General features: G+C 32.8%; 1 protein-coding gene across 1 annotated transcript; it reads left to right on the top strand.

Annotated features, from left to right (window-relative positions):
* The first annotated feature begins 3409 nt into the window (after positions 1-3409).
* On the top strand, positions 3410-7947 carry LOC115987088 (protein NRT1/ PTR FAMILY 5.4-like). Its single transcript, XM_031110543.1, has 6 exons — positions 3410-3543; positions 4017-4298; positions 4384-4601; positions 5339-5590; positions 6440-6705; positions 6924-7947. The coding sequence occupies exons 2-6, from the start codon at positions 4202-4204 to the stop codon at positions 7810-7812; spliced, it is 1722 nt and encodes a 573-aa protein (XP_030966403.1). The 5' UTR covers positions 3410-3543; positions 4017-4201; the 3' UTR covers positions 7813-7947.
* Positions 7948-25192: the final 17245 nt, after the last annotated feature.

The raw sequence follows: 25192 nt of genomic DNA on the forward strand, positions 1-25192 counted from the left end.
AAGTAAATAAATAAAAAATACTAAAATACTAATGTCATTCTAGCTTCTATCAATCTTCAATTATTTTTATCAATAGTCACTAGCCCGTGTGATGCACGGGAAAACAATTGAGTATGACTTATTATTTTATATGAATGTTTTACAAATATAACTTTTGTAACCTCTTTGGTCACATATTAAGATTCCAATCTAAAAAATTCGATATGAAACATTAAATTACTAACTTTCTTTTTGTTTTAGCATTAACATTTTCTTGGAAAATATCAATCAAACAAAAAATTAAAATTAGTATTCAATAATCCAATAAATGTTGCAATGTTAGGTTTTTTTTTTTTTTTTTCAATACCAAGTATTTTAACACACGCACAGGAAGAGAGGAAGAGGTCTTAAAGCAACTTGCTGTGGTGTATATTCAAAATGGTTTAACTCTTGGATACACAGCATAATAGACATATATCCAATAGTCATTTATATTACTTATATATGACTATTATTAAGCCAAATGATATAGTTTAATGAATTTTATTTATTACAATATTTCAAAAAAGAAAATCATAATAAAGTGATCGTAATGGTCATTGAGGAAAAAATAATTCACATTTTGGGTTTTCTTGTAAATAAACAAATATATTAGTATATTTATAATTTTATAAATCATGAAACTTCTCCACTCCCAAGTCCAGCAACCTATCCACGTGATACCACATTCCAATGCTCTTGCCTTTTTATATTTCCATGTCTCATTTAGTCATCTCACTATACCAGTTTGAAAACTCTACAGACTTACAAAGTGTAGATGCAAGCCTTCAAGAACCAAGAGGAATGCTTCTTCGTCCATCCCAACCCATGGCTGAATTCTTTCTTCTACTTTTTTTTTTCCTCACAAATCATTTAGTAGCAAATATGAAGTTTTGTGTTTGATCATTGATGTGAGGAAAAATAAACACGAAACGAAATTAAGAACATGGATTTGAAAACACGGAGTGTCTCATTACTGCCACTACGGCATCAGGGTAGAGTTGAGGAAGAAGGAGACGATAGAGTTCGTGGAGCAAAGGAGTTGGACTTTCTTTTTAAAACAAATTGGAGGAAGCTGATGTAGAGAATCGCGTTTGAAGTAAGAGTAGGGTAGAGAAGAGAGAGTAGAGAAGATTTTTAGAATTCAAGAAAAAATTCCGAGTTTTAGCTTCTTCTTTTTTTCATTTTTTTTTTTTTTTTTTGTGGGGATGGTGTCTTTGTCGTGGGTCTGAGGAAGGAGATCTACCTTGGGTCTGAACGTTGGAGGAGTGTTGGGTTGGGGGAGCTAATAAAAGGAGCCTAAGGTCTGTATTTTGGAGAAAGAGAAGGCAAAGCGTATATCGGGGTCGGGTTTATGTTTTTTTTTTTTTTTTTAATATTGTCTTGGTGTGGAAAATTGTGGAATTTTCAAAGGATTCGATTATATATATATTAATAACCTAACAACGTGATGATGTGATATTTTTTTAATAATAGACCAATTTACTGAATAAAATAAACACACGATACCAAATAATTGGTCACACACATAATTAGGAGATATATATATATATATATATATATCACTATATAAGACAAAACTTTATTACTTTAAAAATAAAATAATTTTTTTTTATACAAGATAGAATTTCTACTCTAGCCTAATCTAAGTGTATATGTGTGTGAAACTCCCTCTTGGAGACTTGAACCCCCGACCCTTACCCCTTACACCTCACAAATATTTATACTTGTGGAGTGACTACTGCACCAAGAGTGTGCTGTGGTAAAATAAAATAAATTCTTAAGTGTGAGCATGTTGTAAACCACTAAAGCTGGGGGTGTAAAAACCTCATTGCTATTTTAGCAACCAAACAAGAGAAATGACCCCATATCCGGGGTGGGAATGTAAATATATATATATATATATATATATATATATATATCACTATATAGGACAAAACTTCATAGCCCAAAACCACCGGGCTTGTTGACCCAAGTGGTACCCGGTCTCCTTAGTGACCTTTAGCTCAGGGGTTCTGATGCTCGGGGGTTTTAGCCCTCGCAAAATCACCTAGCAAAAAAAAAAAAAAAAAAAAAAAAAAAAAAACCACTAAAGGCAATGGGGGTGTAAAAACCCCCCAAGTTGCTATTTTAGCAACTAAACAAGAAAAATAACCCCGCATCCAGGGATGGGAATGTAAATTTCTTTACATCCTGTGAACAGTTGGTTCTATTTAGAAATTATTATTTTATCTCATCTTTCTCTCTCTTCAAGCACAACTCTCAGCTTTCCTCCCTCTCACATCTCGGCTCTGTCTCTCTCGGTTAAGAAGCTTGAAGGTTGCAGCGACGGTAGAAGCAAGGGACTGCGGCGACAAGGGTAGGAAGACGGTGATAGCAGCGGCGGCTTGAAGATTTTTCATTTCTGGGTTTCCGTTTCACTTGCTGTGGTTGTGGATGGTGGGCTTTGCTCGCCAGTAGTTGCTGGGTGTTTGGGTGGCTTTGGATGTTGGTTGGGTGGTTGTTTAGGTGTTGGTTTGATTGGTGGATGTTTGGGCCAGTGCGGCCATGTCCCCTTACCTTCGATGGTTCTGCTTCTTTCACCTTGAACTTAAGAGCTGAGATGTCATAGAACTGGAGATTTGGATTCAGTGAGGATTGAGACCCAAAATATGTTTGGTTTAGTTTTTTTTTTTTTTTTTGCTATGGTATTGATATTTGGATGGATACTAATTGTGGTGGCGATGGAGGTTGGTTTTGGTTGTGGAGGAGAGGCTGGTTTTGGTCGTGGAGGAGGTGGCTAGTTATGTATGCGGGTGTGGTGGTTGCCAATTGGAGAAAAGAGGAAAGGAGGAAAGAGAGAGTGGAGTATTTTTTTTTTATTAAGTAGTTTATATTATTTTATTAAATTGTATCTAAAAATAGAAACTGTGATGTAGTTGTAAAATGAAATTGTAAAATAAATAAAGTAAGTTTTTAGAATCTAAACTATCCAATGAAAAAAGAAAATTCTATTTTACACCCTTAAACACTATATTATTTATTTTACCAAATTATTCTACCACTCATTTTACATTCTACTTTTTATTTTTATTTTTATATACAATTCAATAAAATAATAAAACGTATTGTCCTTTTCTTTTTTTAATTCACTTTTTATCTTCACACAACCGCACTTTTTATCTTCACACACGACCGCATCTTAAAACAAAAATAAATAAAATAAATAAAGATCCGAATGGAGTAAGTTTTGAATGGCTTAGATTGTAAAATAGCAATGGCAACCCAATGCTAGTGCACTAATGCTCTAAAAATCCTAAAAGATATATATGAAGTAGCTTTCGGAAATCACTACAAAACAAACGTGCAGCTTTTGAAATATCAGTACAGAACCAATCATATAACAAAGTCAACAACTTACAGCAAGTAGCAGATATGATATTACCATCATTATTCGCAGTCGCACAGACACAGATTCAGATAGAAATACTACTGCTCACAGCACCAGACTGGTCTGGAGGGAGCCAAACGGCAGCACCGCATCAGGTAAAGGAAAGTTATGGAGGGATTTGCTTTTTTTTTTTTTTTTTTTAGTAAAGAAAAGTTATGATGAGCAATATGTGTATATTCTATTTTGAATAGCTATTTGAGTTTGGAAGGATTATTTTTTATATGGAAGTTGAAAAAAATAATAATAATTAAATTGCTGTATGTATCTTGATGGACCATGGGCATATGCTTTTTTTTTTTGTTTTTTTTTATGAGAAGCAAAATTTGGGAGAATTATCTTTTCCCAAAATCAGGGAGGCTGGTGAGTAAATTTTAACAATATTTATGATTTAATTGCCTCTGGTAAAGTAAATTTTAAACCCTCTTAGCTGCTTACGTACATCTTTTATTCCCAATTAGGCAATTACCATTCTTATTGCAGTTTTCATTCGGTGTAGCAAACATGTCATATTACTATTGGACTCTGTTTTCTTTAATTTTTTTTTTCCCTTCCCTTTTTTGTTATTCAGAAACTGGCATGCATTGAGACAATGTACAATTCCACATCAGTGTGGTCAATGACTCGAAGAGCATTTCATTTTCATGCATATAAAAGGACCCAATTGTCCAAATAGCACCATCAAACATTTTGTTATATCAAATTCCATTCCTTTACACCAATCCTGAATTGATAACTGTTGTTAAAGCACTAGTAATGATTCATAATAGCCATAAAGATACCAAGAAGCAGGTCGACTCTGCACAACAAAAGCCCCTCATTGGTGGTTGGAACGCTGCCATATTCATCTTTTGTAAGAACACTTGCCTCTTTGATCAGCTTTATGTTCATCTTTCAAGTGCTCTTTATAATTTACACTTTTTCTTTTTTGCTTACAGTTGTTGAAGTAGCAGAGCGATTTGCTTTCTTTGGCTTGGCTGCAAACCTCATCACATACCTCACAAATGAACTTCACCAGCCTATCTCCACAGCGGCTAAGAATGTCAACACTTGGGCTGGCGTATCCTATATCGTCCCTTTGTTTGCAGCCTTTGTTGCCGATTCATTGTTCGGTCGGTTCAACACAATCCTTTTGGCTTCAGTCATTTATCTTGTGGTGAGTTATATGCAGAGTATTTAATAAATAAATATTACGTATGTTGTTTCTAGAACGATAACCCTGGCTTGGTAGTAAACGTGATATTACTCATTGTTGTTGTCACGTGACTTGAGATCGATGAGTTCCTATAGAAGACCCCATTTTTTTATTCAGCAAAAAAAAATATATGAAATAAACTATTTTCATTTCAAGTAAAATAGGGGCAATCTTGTTGATCCCTAATGTGGATGGCAGATCCATTAAGGTGGTGATCACAGACTTAGGGGCTTTGAGTTGAATTTGCTGTCCAAATGAATGCCCCGGGGTACTTATAGGCAAGCGCAGAAATATATTTGTTCTGCATAGAGAGGTCAATTTCAAGAGTCACACCCTTAATTGATATTTAATAGTAATTCTCCACAAAAACAAATCATCTTTGTGAAACAATGTTCCATTAATTGGGAAGTCATTGCATTTAAGAAGGTTTACAATATTATGGCATAACCCATCAAAATTATACAATAATAGATCTATATCAAGTTCCTTGAGGTCAAAACTTATAAACTACGTTTACACATTTGCAACTTTTGAATTTACAATCTAATCACACACACACACATATTCATTTTTATCTTTTAGGCATACACGCACATGTATATGTCATTTTTATCTTTTAGACATAACCCTTTATTGTTAGATTTCATTATGTGTTTATGCTTCTGAATCTTGTGTTTATGGCTTTTACACGATGATAGGGAATGATTTTGTTAACATTGTCGGTCTCAGTAGTTCCATTGGATTATCGTAAAGCAATATTCTTTGTAGCACTTTACATAATAGCAGTCGGGGAAGGTGGGCACAAACCATGTGTCCAAACCTTTGCAGCAGACCAATTTGAGGAGGATTCACTTGAGGATAAGAAGGTCAAGAGCTCATTCTTTAACTGGTGGTTCTGGGGAATAGTGGCTGGCCAATGTTCTGCTATTTTGGTAGCGATATACGTGGAGGTAAAAAAATTTCAGAAAATGCTAAAGTTTGTAAAAAATTTATTACAAAACGCTTACAAACTAATGTAACAATAACTTTATACTTTAATTGATGTAACTTTGTCCGGAATTTTTTATGAATCAAACTCAAGAGGTTCAAGTAATTATTTAAGGATTTTGTTAACAGATGCCTAAGGGCATTTGTTTAGGAAATACTTTTAGAAACTTTTTATGGGAAAGGAAAAATCAATTGATTTTTTGACAACTATTTTTTATATTTCCCATAAAAGTGGTATAAAAAATTCCTTAAAATAGTTCATTACCAAATTCCATAAGGGCACCCGTTAACCGGATGCATTGTTTAAATGTTTTGATTGCTTTTTATGAAAAAGAAGAAAGTAAGTGGTGCATGGAGTATCTCAAATTTTGGACTATCTACTCATTGTCAAGAAGGAGAATCTCACATACTATAATTCATGACTATGATGTATATTAGATTAGAGGGAAAAAAATAAAAAAAACTGATGGATATTAGATGATCCTATAGCTTATGCTTAGCCAACAATTTCTAAAAAAATGTGCACATAAAAAGTCTGGAATTTATTAAAATAATGGTTAAATAATTTTTTTTAAAAATTATAACAACCTAAATTTTTAGGATAAATAGTCAATTTACTCTTTCTTATCTGTTTAAACTTTTGATTTCTTATCTGTTTAAACTTTTGATACAAGTGATAATTTATCAGAATTAAGTCTTTCTATTTTTCATTTTCTTAGCAGCAGCATGTAAATAACTTACAACCATGTTAGATTCTCGAATACACAATTGGCTACAATTGCAAAATTTCTAATTATATATTATGCTTTCAGGATAATGTTGGCTGGACTGCAGGAATAGGAATGTTGGCAATAGCAATGGCAGTGGCATTGATAACGTTCTTGCTAGGAATTAAGAGGTACCGTAAGCAAGGCCCCATAGGGAGCCCCTTAACTACAGTGGCACAGGTACTAGTGGCAGCCGTGAGGAAGTGGCGCGTGAAGCAGAAGTTTGACAATTGTAGTGTTTGTCATGGAGATGGGCTCCTTGCACCGGGTCAACCTAAGACTCAGACTTTGGCCCATACAAATCAGCTGAGGTATGTGTCTTTGGGATTTTTTGATACAATTTGAGGCCTTTTATTTATTTTAATTGCTGTCTCAGGAAACAAAATTGGAACAAGTCTAGACTCTAGACTCACAGGTAAAGCAGATTGTAAAAATAATGATACTTCTTTCAGTATTGATGATTCATGTTTTTGATTTCTAGTTCTCTTCTAAGAGAGGATTTGTCTTATAAGCTAGTTACAAACTGCAGATGTTTGGACAAGGCAATGATTATTGATAACCTTGACGCCATTAGAACAATTCGGGATCCTTGGAGGCTATGCTCTTTACATCAAGTGGAAGAAGTGAAGCTTGTTCTACGCCTTTTTCCCATATGGTTGAGTTGCTTAATGTTCGCCATAGTCATATCCCAAATGAATACCTTCTTTGTAAAGCAAGGTAGTACATTGCAGCGATCCATTACACCCCATTTTATCATTCCCCCTGCTTCACTTCAAGCCCTTGTTGGCCTCACAATCCTACTCAATATGCCCATCTATGACCGAGTTTTTGTCCCCATTGCTAGAAAATTCACGGGACACCCATCTGGCATAACTGTGCTACAAAGGATAGGCACTGGTCTATTTCTCTCTATATTTATCATGATTGTCTCAGCTCTAGTAGAGGCCAAAAGGATCAATGTTGTAAAAGAGTATAACCTATTAGACTATCCTAAATCAATTGTACCAATGAAAGTATGGTGGCTACTACCACAATATATAATTACTGGTTTGGTTGAGATATTCACATATGTTGGGCTCCAAGAGCTGTTTTATGCTCAAATGCCAGAGGCAATGAGAAGCTTAGGAGCAGCAGTATACCTTAGTGTTACCGGAATTGGAAATTTCATTAGTAGTGCAATTATTTCTATGGTTCAGGCAATTAGTTCAAGGTATGGTGAAGAATGGCTTGGTGACAATATCAACCGTGCCCATCTTGATTACTTCTATTGGGTGTTGGCTGGGTTAAGTGCCTTGAATTTGTGTATTTATGTATGTATCGCTATGCGTTTTGTGTACAAAAAAGTTGAAGAGGATGACGTTCCAGGTGAAAAAGAGTCAGGCGCCATCAACGGGTACGTGGATGGGGAGATAATATGAGTGTAAGGAGTACCAAATGGCCATGTAGGGCATATATAGTGTATTTGTAATTGTTGATGTATATCCAATTCAATAGCAACTACTCTCACTTTAAAGTGCATGTTTTCATTAGATGTAGTAATAGGTATTTGTTTAGTCTCTCCATCTTTCATACTATCCATTGATAGTCATATGATTGCTGTAGTCATATGATTTCTCAAAATGAATGTTTCAATATTGTCATTAAATTAATGATTCAAATGGGATTGATCACAAAAATTTATAGTTGAAGGGGAACATTACAAATGATTCATAGTTTAGAGTAAACACTGCAGTAAAGCTCGATAAACTCTATAACAAAACAAAATCAAAATATGTCTAGATTTTGTATAATTTTTATCTGCAATAACGTAATCAATGTGGGAAGCCTAAGTGCACATTTGGGTAGACTGTAATAAATACAGTAATGTAATAGATATTCCTATGAAATAATTATTTGGTTGTTTGGTTATGTTTTTATTACAATGAATAATTATTCCTTATGAATAGTTATTCTTCAAAATGAGGAATAACTATTCCTTATCAAAAGTACTGAATATTTATTCCTTCATCTTATGTAATAATTTTAAAAAAAAATTTCCTAAAAAGCCATTAGTTGCCACATTTTCAAAAAGAAAGAAAATAAATTTTCCTTGTTGTTAATTATTAGCTCTATTTTGAACATCTAAATAAGTGTATTTTAGGAAATTTGACTTAAAAATGATTTAATTACACATTCTTTTTATATTCTACTAAATTATGGATGTATATTCACGATTTTATTTCTAAATGGTCACTAAACTAATGAATAGTAATATTTATTACATTGCTACTTAATGTATTTCTTGTAATACTTATTCCTATTCCCATGTAATGATCATTACAGTGTATCAAATGTGCCCTAAGTTACATTGATAGAGGAAGACGTGAAACTAATTCTAGTTGTGTTATAAATTTAGTTATTCCATTAGATGATGAGTTAAAAAAAAGAGTTCACATTATAAATTAAACTGCTTATTTCCATTAACAAAAATGCTAAGAAATCATCTTAATTCATACATGTTTTAAATTTTGAAATACATTTTAAGAGCACTCACATAGAGGGTGTATAGTAGAAAAATGTGTCAAATTTACAAAAATTTTTCCAAAAACTACCCACAATAAACAAGCTCAAATTGTGTTAATATATGCATTGTTGCTATAGTAACTATGTAATTTATGCTAACACTATTTATTTTTTATTCTTTCTTTACATATCCTTGAAAGAAGATAGTAGATGGTTCTTCTTGTTTGTGAAGAAACAGAAACAATTAAAAAAACAAGGAAAATTGATATTTTAATGAAATATAATGTAAAATAAATAATCTTATGGGAGATGTTTTGAAAAGTGGATATGTAAAATAAAAAAAGTTGATTATTATACTAAGATAGATAGAAATTTTTGCATAAGTTGATGTGAGTTCGCTAACATATTTAGACTTTTTAACTTTTTGATTCAGTAGATCTTCATATTAGATTAGATAAAACAATTTGTGCAGGTTGTATTGGTTTTTTCTCACTAGATCATGGTTGTGATTGCGCTAAAGATTTAGGTTTTCTCATCTTATACTTTTGTAAAATAATATAAGGCGGGATATTTGTAAATAATGTAATGTGTGATTGAAATTTTATATTTAGTGCTCCATACAAATTATTCATTTTGTATGCATCTTGAATGACTAAAAAATAAAGCAAATTTAAGTAAATTTATCACTTATATTAGAAAAAAAAAAATACAGAACTTTTTTTTTATCCAAAAAAATACAATACTTTAATCACACATAAGAAAAATGTAATTTTATCATGACCTTATTAATATTACACTAAGAATGTGACATAATTGTCAATGAATTAGCTCCTCTTCTACATAAACCTCTCCGCTCATAGCATCATCGAAGTGGACCAAAGTTGATTTAATGGACTGAAATAATATGCTAATGTGGCTCAAAAAAAGCGTAGCAACAATTAATGCTATATTTTAACTTTTTAATATTATATAAATTTGGTAAATACCCTAATTTAAGGAAAAATCCCTATTTAATAACAAACATTAAATCTAACTAATTATAATCCTTTGATCATCATATCCAAGAAAATGTTCAAACCTGTAATGGGATATCTCAATTTTCTATATGCATAATGCATCTTCGTTTTCGATTTAACAAATAAATAAATAAATCATCAAAAGTCCTAACCTTAGCAATTTTTTATGAATTACCTCAGAAAAACTAAATTATATGTCCCACCCATCAAAAAAATATATTTATATGTCCCAATTCCATTTTTTTTTTTTTTTAATCTAATTTCCTGAAACCCATACCAGATTCGAAAGCCCTAATTTAATGTTAGATCACTATGATGTGACCATTGTTTTTACTGACCAAACTAAGAGCTATAATCTTCAATTATGAACCTTAATTTCATTCAAGAGTATTAAACTAAGTTGAATAATAGCAGAAACGCAAAAATCCCTATGTCTAAAACCAACCCTAAAAGGCTAAGATTTAAAATTTTAAAATTAATTCAAAAAATAATATTCAACTCAATTTATAGTTTAAATCTTCAATCTAATATCTTAATTACATGGTTTAATGATTAGTTGGAAGTGAGTTTTAGTTAGCTTAACTGGTAAAGTCTTTGATGGTTGAATAAGAGATTTAGGGTTCAATCCCTATTTACACCAAAAATCAATTAATGTCTTGGTCTAATGATAGAACTATCATTAGAAGCAGACGCCGTAGCCCATAAGTTGAAACTCACTTTCAAAAAAAGATTAGTTGAAAGAAATTAAATTGGAATAGAAAATGCCCAAAATCATGGTGTTAACTCCATTACAATGTCTTCTATTCTTAGTAATAAAGATTATTATTTTTAATGTAATCTACATTCAGTGTACTAAGCATACCTTAAGGATTAAAGAGTACACTTGTACTCTGACTAATAAGGGAAAAGTTTTCTTTTTTAATCCATTAGATACTTAGCACTAAGCAAGCACCCTTATGTAATGTAAAAAATTAAAATTAAAAAATAATGTCTAGGTGGATATGCTCTTATATTCTCATAAAGACCATACCTTTTTTAGTCCAGTGGCACAAAAGGGAGAGTTGGCATGTGAGTGAGTCGGGAGAGGGGATCCTCGACACTATGAAACAGGTCAAAGGTTCTATTTTGACAATGTAATTTAGAATTATATTATAGTTATTAGCCAAATGTCCATGCAATGCACAAGGATAAAAAAGATACAGGTTGTCTACAATGTTAGGATTTTATAAACAGGATTGTTTATTTGTTGGCTAACAATATGGCTTATTGAGCTATTGAATATAAATTGTTTGGGTTCATTATCATCTCCTCTTCCTACCTACATTTCCCTTCCAAAAAAAAACAGAGAGGGTACTGGGCTATTCATTATAAATGGTTCGGGTTTATTATTATCTCTTCGCATCATGCTTAGATTTCCCTCTCAAAAAAAAAAAAAAAAAAACAGAGGGGACTAGGCTATATTCACTATAAATGGTCTGGGTTTATTATCATCTTTTTAACCTCTTTTCATTAACTCTTTTTTATTGTTACCCAAAAGATCATATTATTATTATTTTTTTTTTTTACTGTTATCTAAAAGATGGGCTACTGTTGAAAATTACACTAAATCATACCAAACCTTATGAAAAGCCCAAGCCTACTTAGGGTGAGTTTGGTTCAGCTTTTTGTAAAAGTGTATAATGAAAAAGTGGAGTTTTATTAAAAGTGCATAATGAAAAAGTGGAGTTTCAAAAGGCTGAGTGTTTGGTAAAAGCGGTTAAAAAGTGCATAATAAAAAAACTGAGTGTTTGGCTAGTATTTATAAAAATGGTAGTTTAAGGGATAAATTACCAAAAAGGACAATGTATATATAAGGGAATTTATTTCATACTTTTTTTTTTTTGGGATGTGAGTTTATTTCATACTTATTAAATCATCTATTTCATATACTTACTAAAAAAATAATAATAATAATAATAATAATATATTATTGGTATTATTTTAATAATGTTTGGGCAATTTTTCTTTTTTAGTGTCATAATTATTTGTTATTACTATTAATGACTTCTTATTAATATTAATTAAATCTAAATTGTAGGGACTCGATTTTTAACAACCCACGAACGACGTTGGGCTCGTATGTAAAGGGCCCCAACAATATAATTTGTAGAGAGTGGGCTTGAAAGACATGACCTTGGGCACAAGTGAGCGGTTTAGTCGTAGTTTCTACGGGAACTTATGTATGGACGGACTTGACTTGACTAACTAAGCCCTTCATTAGTATGGGTTGTAAGACTTAAGTCCTCGGACAGTGTCCGAGGAGCCATGTATCCTTCCCTGTCTCCCTTTTGCAAGGATGTTCCCTCCTCCTGGGGGATCCGGCCCCCCATTGCTTTGTTTTCCTTTCCTTTTATACTAGTGTTCATTTCCCTTTTTTTGTGTCCACGTGTTAGTTTTACTTTTTGGGGTGCAGACCTGTCCAACCAACCCATACCTAGAGTGGTTGGGGGTTGTTGGAAAAGCATAAGGGTATGGTTTGGAGTATGGGCTTGTCAGATGCAGGATTCTGTATTATTGTGTTGGCGGCTTCTTCCCTTGCCCTGCCCCTGTACCGAGTTTGCCCCCTTTCCCCAGGTGTTTTGGGAGGTGCTGAGCATAAGATCGTCCTCGGCCATGTCCTCATGCCCTTCTTGGGCTTTCATTAGGCGTCCTCGGAAACAGCTCTCCTCAGCTTAGGCCTTGGGCCCAAACGTAGAACGGGCCTAGGCCACGAATTGTCAGACCCCACATAAATAATTTCCATCATCATGAAGCACAAAATAAAAATGTACAAAGATGATAAAATATACACCAATAATCTAGGTTTAAATTGTACTACATAAAAATGTAAAAACATATAAAATACATATCAATAACTCAAGTTTAAATTGTACAACACAAAAATGTAAAAAAGATGATAAAATACATGCCAATAACCCAAGTTTAAATTGTACTGCATGATATTATATAAAATAAAAAAATTAAAAAAAAAAAAAAGACAACTACTAATTATTATCCTCCCAGATGGAATTAGCAATGGAATCACGAAGAACCACCATCGCAGGGTCTATTAAAGATCCTGAGTTCTACTCATAATTGCTATCTGCTTCACTATTATGCTCTAGCCTTTTTTGCCTCGAGGTTGGAAGTTGTGTTTTTACTCATCTATAAAGTTAACCAGTGAGGTTGAAGCATATTAGCAAAGCCATAAAAACAAGCCAATGAGTAGTTACAATAGAAAAAGGCTTTTCAGAAATAACTGAACATTCCCAGAAATAATAACAAAATCTAAACAAAAATAAGTAGACGGTACTCAATAATTTCCCCAAATCTCTCAATACACATTGTCATCCACAGGCAAAAACAACTAAACAATCCTCCTGCCTATATACAATACAAAAACACTGCAATACTATTAATATTTGAAACCTCCACCTTCTCTCTAGTCCCTACTGATGTTATAATTTGATTAACTAGTAGTGCAGAAACTAATATTAACTCTGACGTAACAATCATTTTCTTTCCAATATTGAACAAAATCAAGCAAACAAAAAGACTAATCATTATTAAACTTTGTCTCTACAATCCTAACCAATCACAGCCACTGTTTGGTTGCTGAGAAACACTAGAACAGGGCCAGGGACACATTTTCTTAGCAAAAGTATCTATTAGAGCTAGAATTGCGAAACTAGCAAAAGCAGCCACATACATGATGCACTCTTGTACTCAAGCACCATGACAAATAGCAGCACACTTAGAGAGCCATAAAACTTGAAAAATAAGAAAACTATGGAAATTCAGGTTATGACAGACTAGAAAAGATAAATTAATAGATCTTATAAACTTCAGGGCTCATACAAAATGCAAATTCCAAACATAAATTGTTGACAAGCTAAGGAGAAAAAAGATATGAAAAGACTGTAAAGAGCTCAATCCTAGATGGCTGGTTTCACTATTTATTCATGTTAGTAACAAAATAAAGTTACATGATTGCCTTTCCTTGCATATAACACCCAACATTGTCCAAATAGATCCACTGGAACTTCAACTATGAAGCACAAGATATATAATTAGGAGATGCAGAGACTTGCTCAAACCATAGTTCGTGACATAATTAAAGGCAATATGAGAAGTAGGCAAATGTAATAAACATCTGTTGAGATATGTATAATAATAATAATAATAATAATAATAGCCAGTTGTAACTTGGTTGTTAAAGCTGAGTTATGTCTTCAATTCATTGCCACACTAGGCTTTGTTCTCTTTGAGACATGACAATTGGAGATAGGTGCTTGCTAGCTAGATATTGCTTGGATTAGAAAATGGGTCAATATATAACTCCTTAATTATTTCATTTATCAAAACTCAAGTAATTAAGGTGAAATTTTTACACAAACATGAAACAAATAAAGCCAGGTGACAGTGAGAACAAGAGATTGGAATTTGAACTGCCCAATCAAGTTCATTTCTATAAACCTATAGATTAAATTTAGCCGGCCAAATTTGCACTAGTGCACAAGGATTAGGCTATACCCTTAGCCAGCTCTAGGTTAGGTTCTGTTGTCTGCCACATTAAACATACATACTATTTCATTAGAGAATTAAAATTTGAAAGGCCTTAAAGGAGACTTTACCTTAGATTATTTGTTTTGTCCAAAATATATTTATAAGTTAATTATCTCTCACACTCACTTACTCAAAAAGACCAATCACAGCGTCAATCCTTCAAAATCTAGTAACCAGGCCTTCTCTTGTTGGAACGACAAATAATTAAATGAAAAAGTTTTCGAAAATGTCTCTGACTTACTTGTGAAGAAAACTATTGAACCCGGATCTAATCCATGGAAGCAGCGGGTAAGGTCGGATTGAACTCAATTTCTTGTCCTTTATTCAAAGGCAAAAAATTTCTTTATTAATTAAGCTAATTGAAATTCATGAAAATAAACAAATTAAATATAAGTGTTGGATGTGACATTTCTTCATTAAATTGGCCTTTCTAAACCTTAATAACAAAAACCACTGGAACTTCAACTGCAACAAAGGCAACCCTTGCAATACAGCAATTAGCCTAAGAGTCATCCAAGCACGCATCCATATCATACAGTTCAAAGCAGTGCTGCTTTGCTATAACACATAAAACAAATCCAAGCATAACTTTCAAAACATTTATTAAGAGTGAATCACTTAAGTCTGTGCAAGGATGCAGCATATCAAACTAGGTTCGTAATTCTAGCTCTAAACTAAACAATCACAACCTTAGTTTTTTACATCAAAAGTATCTAGTTTCCTAAATAGATAGGCTTATACATAAATTATACTATAATAGCTAAGATAATTTTCACAATGATGATGGAAAAACTGAAGCTTTCAACGATAATTTTCTCCTCTGATTTTCAGACCCCAAACCCAAACTTTTTTCTTTTTTCTATTAGAATTATGAGCTACAAGTCTACAAACCATTCATAGCAAGATTCAAACCACTGTAAATTCCAATCAACAAAAACAAATAACTAAACATGTAAAGGAACAATACCCATTCATAGCAAGATCAGAAAAAATATTTCCCACACTTGGTAAAAAAAAAATTCAGATCAGTGTTGGTACCTGGTGGTTTTTGGTAGCAGATCAATGTTTTTGGTACTTGAGAAATCAAAACCCAGATCCATGAGAAATCAACCAAAGAACAGAGAAATCAAAACCAACCCAGACCCATGAGAATCAACCCAGGTTCAGTCCAAATCAAAACAACCCATACCCATGAGAAATCAACCCAAAGAACAGAGAAATCATAACCAACCCATACCCATGAGAAATCAACCCAAAAAACACACAGAAAAATCATTACCCATAACACAAACCACAATCCAAAACTACAGAAATAGCGATACCCAAACCCATGGCCAAACAACCATAAACACGCAGAAAGACAGAAAGAAAGAAGAAGAAGAGGAAGAAGAAAAGGAAGACGAAGAAAAAAGACAGAGCAGAGAGACTTACGGAGAGGGCAGAGCAAAGCAGAGAGAAGAGATGGGAGGCGTGAGAGAACTGAATAATTGAATGGGTATTTCCGTAATTCTATTATAGCAACGGTAACCCATCCAAAACGAGCAGTGCGTGTTTTCATTTATGGACCCTCAGAGGTCCATAAAAATTTCCGCGTTTGTCCGCCTTTTTGGGCTTAACCAAACGCAATTTTAGGTTTGGCTTTTTTCAAAAAGCCCTTTTTGGGCTCAAAATGTGGAAACAAACGGGCACTTATTCTCTTACATATTATGACCCAAGCATGATCCTTTTCCAAATTTAGATAAAAGCCAAGACTCTAACCCACTTACAAACTCTTTTTCTCCTCCTCCACATGTAGATGATTCTTGAAAGCCAAGATCATGACGCACTTAGAAGCTTTCTTTCTCTGTACAAGCTTCCTTTAGACTACACAAACTCTTCAATTTCTTTAAAAACAACAATTGCACTCTAGATTCAATGATCTCATCTAACAAAACCAACGTTTCTACTCATTTTTCAAGTCTTAATTCGATCTTCCTGTGTAAATTAATGGAGATGTACAGTAAAGGAAAATATACAATCACTCTAAAAAAAATGGAAATGTACAGTCTAACCTCAACAGTCTCACCACTCTCTTCTCTCTCTCTCTCTCTCTCTCTCATTTTGAGTGGTATATTAAGATTCCTCAAATTGAAGATAATATTCAATCTTACCAATGGAATATACATTGTAAGGATTATTTTCTAAGATAATGAGTACTTCTCTTGCTATGTTACATAAAATGTCAAATGGTATGCAATATGACATAATCACTAATAGTCATATTGCATTCAACTATATTCACATTAAATTTTGAATTGTCAATGATGCTATGGTACTAGGCATGAAGACCAATTTGTTGATATGAAGTTTGATATACTCCTGCCGCCAATTAAGAAATTCACAACAAGTTGGATTAAATTGTTTGTGATGCATTTGAATTGCAAGTTTTTTTCTTAAGCAAATGCATGAAAGTGGTAGGTCCATCATAAACATAAAGATGATCATAAGTTTAGATATTGTGGTCATAAATTTTGATAGCATTTGTTCATTAGGAAAATTTAAAAAATTAATAGGATTCTAGCCAAAAATATTTGGCATATAATCTATGATGCAAAAAAAAAAAAAAAAAACAAAAAGTGGTATATATATGTGGGCACAAGCGCCTGCAACAGGTTTGGGTTTCCTTAAATCCATGAGAAGTACTCCTTGGCCTAGGGTGGATCTTGGCGAAAGGTGTAAAATGGAGTCGTCATTTAGATTGAATCTAAGAACCATAGATATAGCACCCTTGTGGAAGGACTAATATTTGACATATAATCTATGATGCAAAAAAAAAAAAGGGCATGCGCTCATAATAGGTGAGAAGTACACCTTGGCCTAGGGTGAACCATGGCAGAGGATGTAAAATGGGGTCGTCATTTAGATTGGATCTAGGAACCATAAATATAGCACCCTTGTGGAATGACTGATCTTTACCAAAGCATGTGTTCGGAGTTTAGTTATAGGGATAGAAAGGTATTAGGTACCCAACCCCACCCGACCCATGGGTTGGCCTCCGCTCATTGTGTTCCAAATATTAATCTCATTAAATGGTCTTTTAACATGTTATTCTAACTCTCACACACACTCTATCATGCATCTAGAACATCCAACATGGCATACCATCCCCTAAACCTAGCATTCATCTATCACATTATAACACATATATCACCAAAGGCAGCATCACAAGGAAGAATGACCAAGCATATCAAAGCATTCAAGCAAAGGCACTAAACTCATGGCATTCAACCAAGCACATTAGGCAACTTAAAACTCAGAGGTTCAAATGCATGCTTATGTGTAGGGCTGTCCACGAGTTAGGTCGGATTGGATTTGGGACTGATCCACAACCGACCCGATTGAATTGGGTGAATGGAAATTGGACCCACGACCAACCGAATGTTCGGGTCAAACTCGTCGGCTCGGGTCATCAGTTGAGCGGGTCAGACCCATCGGGTGATTTCGGGTCTGAAGCAGATAGAGAAATCAAAACCTAGATCAGAGAAATCAATCCAAAGAAAATAAAAAAATCCAGCCCTAAAGAACATAGAAATCAAAATCCAAGCACAAAAAGTCAACTTAGAGAAAATCAAAAACCATAATCCAAACCTACAGAAAATCAAATAGCAAAAATGAGTCCACAAACCCCAAATCTATGAAACTAAAACGAAGAGAGAGAAAATACTAAACCAACACCACCACCACCACCACTCCATCATCCACCATCACCACATCCATCACCAGGTCAAAGCGAAATTAAAAAGGAAAAAAAAAATTAACTCACCATCAGATGCACAAGATGAATGGCAGATCAGAGGAGGCAGAGAGGGGTTTGAGCGAGACTCAACCTACGGACAATGAGTGCAACGATGACTACAAGTCAATGACAAAGGCAGTGGCATCAACTTAACAATGGTGATGGTAAGAAGGAGGCTAGGTTTAGGGATTTGAGAGAGAGAGAGGAGAACATGAATCTGAAACTAGAGTGTGAACTGAACGTGTTTTTCCTTTTAAATTTCTCATGGGTCGGGTCAGTTTCTACGGGTTAGTAAATATGGAAACCGAACCGAACCAAAAACTCGAAATTTTAACTCTAAGAGACCCGTACCCGACCCATCTGAGCATTCTGATCTGCCTGTGGACCTTCGGATCGGATCAAGTTGGATGGGTGGTTCGAGTCTGACGAGTTGATGGACAACCCTACTCATGTGATTCATGCAAGACTTACCTCACTACATCACAACACCTATACATCAATACATGTTCACGCTCATGTGTATGTTCATAATATTCAATCAAACTAAGACCCTAGTCAAGAACTAAACACTAAATCAAAACAAAACATGTTGAAGCAGATAAACAGAGACTCAACAAAAGAAAGACATGTTAAACAAAGACTAAACATATGAAAGAAACAATAAAAGAATAATGGAACGGGAATCTAGGTATTTGGGTAAAAATGTGCGTGCGCATCCTAGTTGTATGCATAGGCACACTCCGAATATGCATACACATGTATAAAGCATGCATACACATACACGCCCAGAAACTTAAACCCAGCAACCAAAATAGAAGATTAAGGAAAAGTAAGAAACTAACAACCTACATGCTTATGATACAAACGTAAAACAAATCTAAATTAACACAAGCGTATTAAAAAAAATAAAGCATATAAACAAATAACAAAACAAAAAAAAAAAGTAAAAAGTCAAAGTTAGAAACTTTTACCTTAACACAAGAACTCTTTAGAGTGTGATTTGACTGTTCCCCTCAGTCAATCTAATCAACAACAAAACTAGCAGGTTAGTAAGCTTTAGAACTTAAATGCCAAGACCAAAATAGGTCCAAACCAAGTAAAACTTGAATTGATGATGTTTTGTAAAAAACTCCCTCTTTAATTCACTATTTTCTAGTAAATCTTGCATATCTTTTATGAATTTATATAATAGTAGAATAGGAGTGTGGGGCAACTCTCAGACGATGTAGGATTCATTCTACACAGATTTAAATGCAAAAACCTTTCCTTTCATATAATTCTAGAACCTAGCTGCATACGCATACTCAGGGTTAAGGCATGCACACGCATGGCTTGAGTGTGCATACGCATTTGCGTGTATGCATACACACACTTAGGGTTTCCAACAGCCTTTCTTTTCCAAAAATAGTTTTATTCTTCCAAAAATAATTTTATTTACTCCATAAATATTTCCTCAAGTCAAGATTTCACAATATTGGGCCTTAAATCAACCTTGAGCCTTAGAGTAATGTTATCATTAGGGAACAGGGGCTCGAGTCGTAAATGGTACAAAATGAGATGTCTACAGTATACCATATGGTAGAAACTAAAGAGGACTATAGAAACTTTTAGCTAGATGCATACCCTTTTTTTAAACTATTTCTGTAGTAATTACATGGTTTGGCTTAAAGCAAAATTTCATTGGCAAAATCAGTGATATGTTCATTCAATCAAATTCATGAGTAACAAGGGTATGCCACTTGTGATCTTTTTATTGTAAATGCTACTTCATTCAATTAATTAATTATATATGCACTACTTTTTTTTTATTGTTAGTTCCTGATATATATATATATTGTTTTTTTTAAAAAAATTAAAATATTTTGGCTAACAATATGTACTTATTTTACTTATTATAGCAATCTATGCTTATTTAAATGTTCATTTCTATGGATCCTCTTCAAGCTTTTCTTGCTTACTCGATTCCTATTTATGTAAATAGTAAAGATCGAAATCCTATAGAAACTATGTTCATTGTTTCAATTTGAGTCCAACATAAATGTAAAGATCTCATGCAAGAGAACATGAGGTTATACAATGTGGCAGAATCTTTGAGGTTTTCTTTATTTAGGCTTACACCTCAATAAATTTTCATTTACATCATAATATTAGTTCATTGAATTAACTAACGAAATAAATGCATATATTAATTATATATAATTATACATCAACTATTTATATTAGAGGAATTTAAATGATTATTTATATATATATAGACACACACTATATAAGAAAATATTTTTATTTATAATTATAATAATTAATTTAAAATTAAATATTTGTAAATTCACTAAAATTAGTCCTAACCATTTAGATTTCTTAACTTCTTTTAGTGATATTATATATAACCAATATTGTAGTATTTATTCTATATAATTAAAAAGATTAATATATAATAAATATATTTTTATATAAATTATTTAAGTGGTTCATTAATTATTTAAGTATAATGAATTTCTTATGTCAATTTTCTAAGATTTATACGATAAAAATTTAATTAGAAATTTGGTATTCTTGCACAAATTTAATTACTTTTGCTACCTTGGAAAAAATGTCCAACAAATGAAAAAAATAATAATAACACAATCAAAAATGTAAAAACAATTATATATATTGTAAGGACCAAAATTGACCCTCAGCCCAACAGATATGAGTGATGGCCCAATAAGCCTACAACAATAGATTTGTTAGAGCGTGGATTTAACAAGTGAAGACTTAATAAAGCAAGTATAGTTCACAATGGATTGGTTTAGTGTTTTAATGATTGAGAAGTATAATTTGACAATAAAAGCACTCCTCAATTAAATCCAAGGAAGGTATGTTCTTATATAACTTGCAGACTTTTGTGAATACACGGAGTTCTAAGTTTTTACAGTTCTTCTCTCTCTCTTTCTCTTTTTTCTTTTTTTTTTAGATCAAATCCCCCTTCTGTCAAGGAATCCCTTCCCTTATATACTCATTCTCTTTCTCCTCATCTTAGCCTTCCACTTGTTGATCAAGCAAGTGATCTCTTGAATGCTTGTCCCATCAGAACCTTCTTAAAGTCTCTGTGTGTAGTTATAAGGCTAAAAATCACTGTTCAAGCATCACTTCCACATAAATGCAGCCAATTGGTTAGGTGCAAAGCATTCAATGTGGTGGTAGCAGCCTTCTTCTCAGATATTTCTTAGTTCTTTATTGACTCATCTCTTTGAAGCTTATCCTCCCAATCATGGTTGCCCCTTGCCCAGTATTTGTTGGGTGATCAAGCTCCAGACTCCCATTCTTCTTTCCAAGGAAGTTTGGCTCTTGGGGAAACATTACTTATTCGTCATTATTGACCCTTGTCCTCGGCCTCTTAACCTACTTGTCCTTATTAATGCTTGGTTGTCCTCAGGCTCCTTGGCATCCTCCGGCATGGCCCACAGCCCAATATCCCTACACGGTTCTCCCACATATACATACATACATATAGATATATATATGTATATATATTTCAAGTTAGTGAAGTTACACTTGGTATAATTTTAGAAAAGTTACACATTTTATCCATTTTAGATCTCTAATCAATCTAAAAACACTATCTTAATTAATATAGCATGTTTTAGTGTTTATTCTATATTAGTCTTTTCTCCCTCTTGCTGAACCAGTATAAAAAGCTAGTACGCAACCTGTGCTACCACACGGGAATGATGAATTGTAGTGGTGCTATTGATGTTAGTTTGGGTTATGAAACCTATAGGACATAATTCAACCAAGACATTTGAAAGTACTAAAATGGTTTTTTCCTTGTAATTTTCATTTACGTCAAGTTTCTCATTACATTTCTATTACATATATAATATTGTAATCACTATTAAATACTACATATACAATATCAATTCACACTTATTGTCAGTGAAATTCTACCAAATATAACACAAAATAAAATAATAAATTGGTCAAATAGTATCTCCTAAATTAAATAGGGATAGATGCACAGGATCAATCAACTTAATTAAAGTTTGTTACATTTAATACATTTGCATACAAAATATCTTAATAGAAACAGTACAAAAAATATGCTTATTAGTTTAGAGAAAAAAAAAAATCTAAACAATTTAATTTGTATGGAAAGCTAGTAAAATCAAAATCTAATTTTGATTCTAACTGAATTTTCTCTAAACATTAGTTTAAAAAAGCAATATATATATATATATATATAGATACATACATACATACATACATACATATATATATATATATATATTACATAGTTAGTAATAGACTGTATATAGTCATGGTATATTACATAAATGACTTTTTTTTAAGGGAAATTACATAAATGACTTATAAACTTGAATTGTTTTTAGTTATTAAAAAAAAAAAGGTACATAAATATAAAATCATTCAAAAACTATGTTTTTTATGGTTTACTTATATTGGACTCCTTGTTTTTTACACTAGATTAACTCATTTAATACAAAAATTTAAAAACTTAACTTAGATGGGACACATGACGCAAAATTAAATTCTAATTGAAATCCAATTTTTACATTGAATTAACTCATTTGGTACAAAAATTTAAAAACATGGAATAGATGGAATACGTGGCACAAAATTAGACTTTAATTGAATTCCAGTTTGAAATCTAATTAGATTTTCTCTCAATTTTACCTATTATTATTATTTTTTGTATATAATTTAAAAAAAAAAAAAAAAAACTTCTATTTTCTCAATCTATGGCTTCCTCTTGCCATATTTAAAAGAAGAGTAATGCTTATAAATTTTTTTACAAAGTGTTGATGTGACACGGTCCACATTAGTTTTTAAAAACAATTATTGAATGATATTTGTATTTTTATTTATCAAAATGATATTTGCATTTTTTTAGTAGGTATGAAACTGGCTATCTATATCAGTCACAATAACATGCAATTTTCACATGTGTAAACAGTATGATCAAATTATTGCACCTCTCTTATTGTCTTTTTGATTCATTTATAAAGTAAAACACTAAATATTACAATTTTTTAGAAGTAAAATTTTTGAAATATTGGAGGAAACTAACAAAATAAACCGCACGTTGAGTTCCCTGATCTAGAAAAATTAAGAATGTGATTGGCTTTGGGGAAGACCCCTTTCAAGGGAGGCCAACCAATCCCAAATCTAGACAAATTAAGAAGGGAGAAGGGTTGCAATAGATTTAGTTAGACAAATTAAGAATGAGATTGGCTTTGGGCTTGGGTACATGAGTAAAATCTGACTCCTCATAGCTGCATAGGTATCATTAAGACCCATCAAGAAGGACATGGTGCAATCTTCTACCTGATAACCACAAGAGCAAGTCTTATAGTTGGAAACTTCATTCCACAGCCCCTTAAATCTGGTATAAGAAGCATTAATGGTCAATCCATCTTGAGTATGAGAACAAATCTCCTATCTCAACTCAAAAATCCAAGGACCATTGCCCTGAGAATACCTATAGTGTAGATCAAGCCACACTTCTCTAGCGGCATAGCATGGATGTTCAACAAACTGTGGTTTTGGTATGGAACCGTCAATGAAACCCATTTTGGATTTAGCATCCAAGGAAATAAGGACTGCTCTACTCCAAGTTTTGTAATTTTCTTCAGTAAGGTGTTGAACCAGAAGTGACATCCCAGGATTATCACTGCTAGACAGATAATAAGGACTAGAAGCATTCTCCCATGGTTGAGGAGTTGGAGCAGGGGCACTAGAAGTACTCTCTACCATCTTTTATTGCAATCAAGCAAACACAGATACAGTTGAAAACCAAGATTCAACCAAGAACAGAGGGGAATACACAAATCCAACCAGTGATCAATGAGAAGAATTTCTACTTACACAATCTTCAAACTAGTAATTGAAAACCCTAAATCAAGAATTCAATTGCTACAGTACGCAAAAAGAAATTGAGATTTAGGATTGAAAACTCAGATGGTATCAAGTGCCTACACCAAATCTTTTCTCCAAATACCACCTTAATGCCCCTTAAACACTAAGCCTGCGCTACAAGTCTCAGCACTCGTTGCAACTGGATTCTAGCTATATAATCAATAGAATGCTTAAATTATTAAGTGATGTGGAACTGATATGCCTGTATGTTTTTTAAATACACCCAGTGGGTCGGTGGGTCTTTACTTAACTTTTAATAAGTAGCAATTTTTTTTTCATAGGTTCTTTCCATGCTTAAATTTACGATTTTGGTTTCTATTTTAAAAACAATTCCTCGTTTGGTTTAAAAATACACATTGATAAATTTCTAGTGAAGCAAATATTATTGTTACAAATTCTATTCCATAGCAAGGAAATAAAAATTTCTAGTCGATGCTCAGCACGTTATTAAAATTCAATTACTATCACTTTAGACAATATGTAAACAGCTCATCTTTTTTTACAATTTTTCGACTATGTTTTATTGTAATCCGGAAACAACAACCCTCAAATCTTATGTGTGCTTCAATTTTGAAGTAAGCTTCTCGGTTTATTATTATTATTAAAGCTTAATCCATTATATTATTTATTTTTTACGTCGATAGTATAATGCTTAATGCAGTTGCTCTAGCCTCTAGTGCCTTGCTAAAGAATAAATTTAAGTTCAATTGGTATTCATTAAATAATCTCAATATAATAGCCAATCCCAAATTTAGACAAATTAAAGAGGGTTGCAATAGGTTTAGTTAGTGTAAAATTTAGATACTTTATCAATGATTTTAAATATCCATAGCAAACCTTACAATTTTGGGATTAAACCTTTATTGATGTTATTTTTGTAATGTTAATATCATTCATGACAGATATAAAATGAATTTGATATTGATGAAAAAAAATTCATCCTTGAGAGTAAAACCCACGCAATGTTTTTCTTCATAATGTTGAAAACTTAATGGAATGAAGTGG

The sequence above is a fragment of the Quercus lobata genome, chromosome 4 (genome assembly GCF_001633185.2).
Source record: "Quercus lobata isolate SW786 chromosome 4, ValleyOak3.0 Primary Assembly, whole genome shotgun sequence".
NCBI classification, from domain to species: domain Eukaryota; kingdom Viridiplantae; phylum Streptophyta; class Magnoliopsida; order Fagales; family Fagaceae; genus Quercus; species Quercus lobata.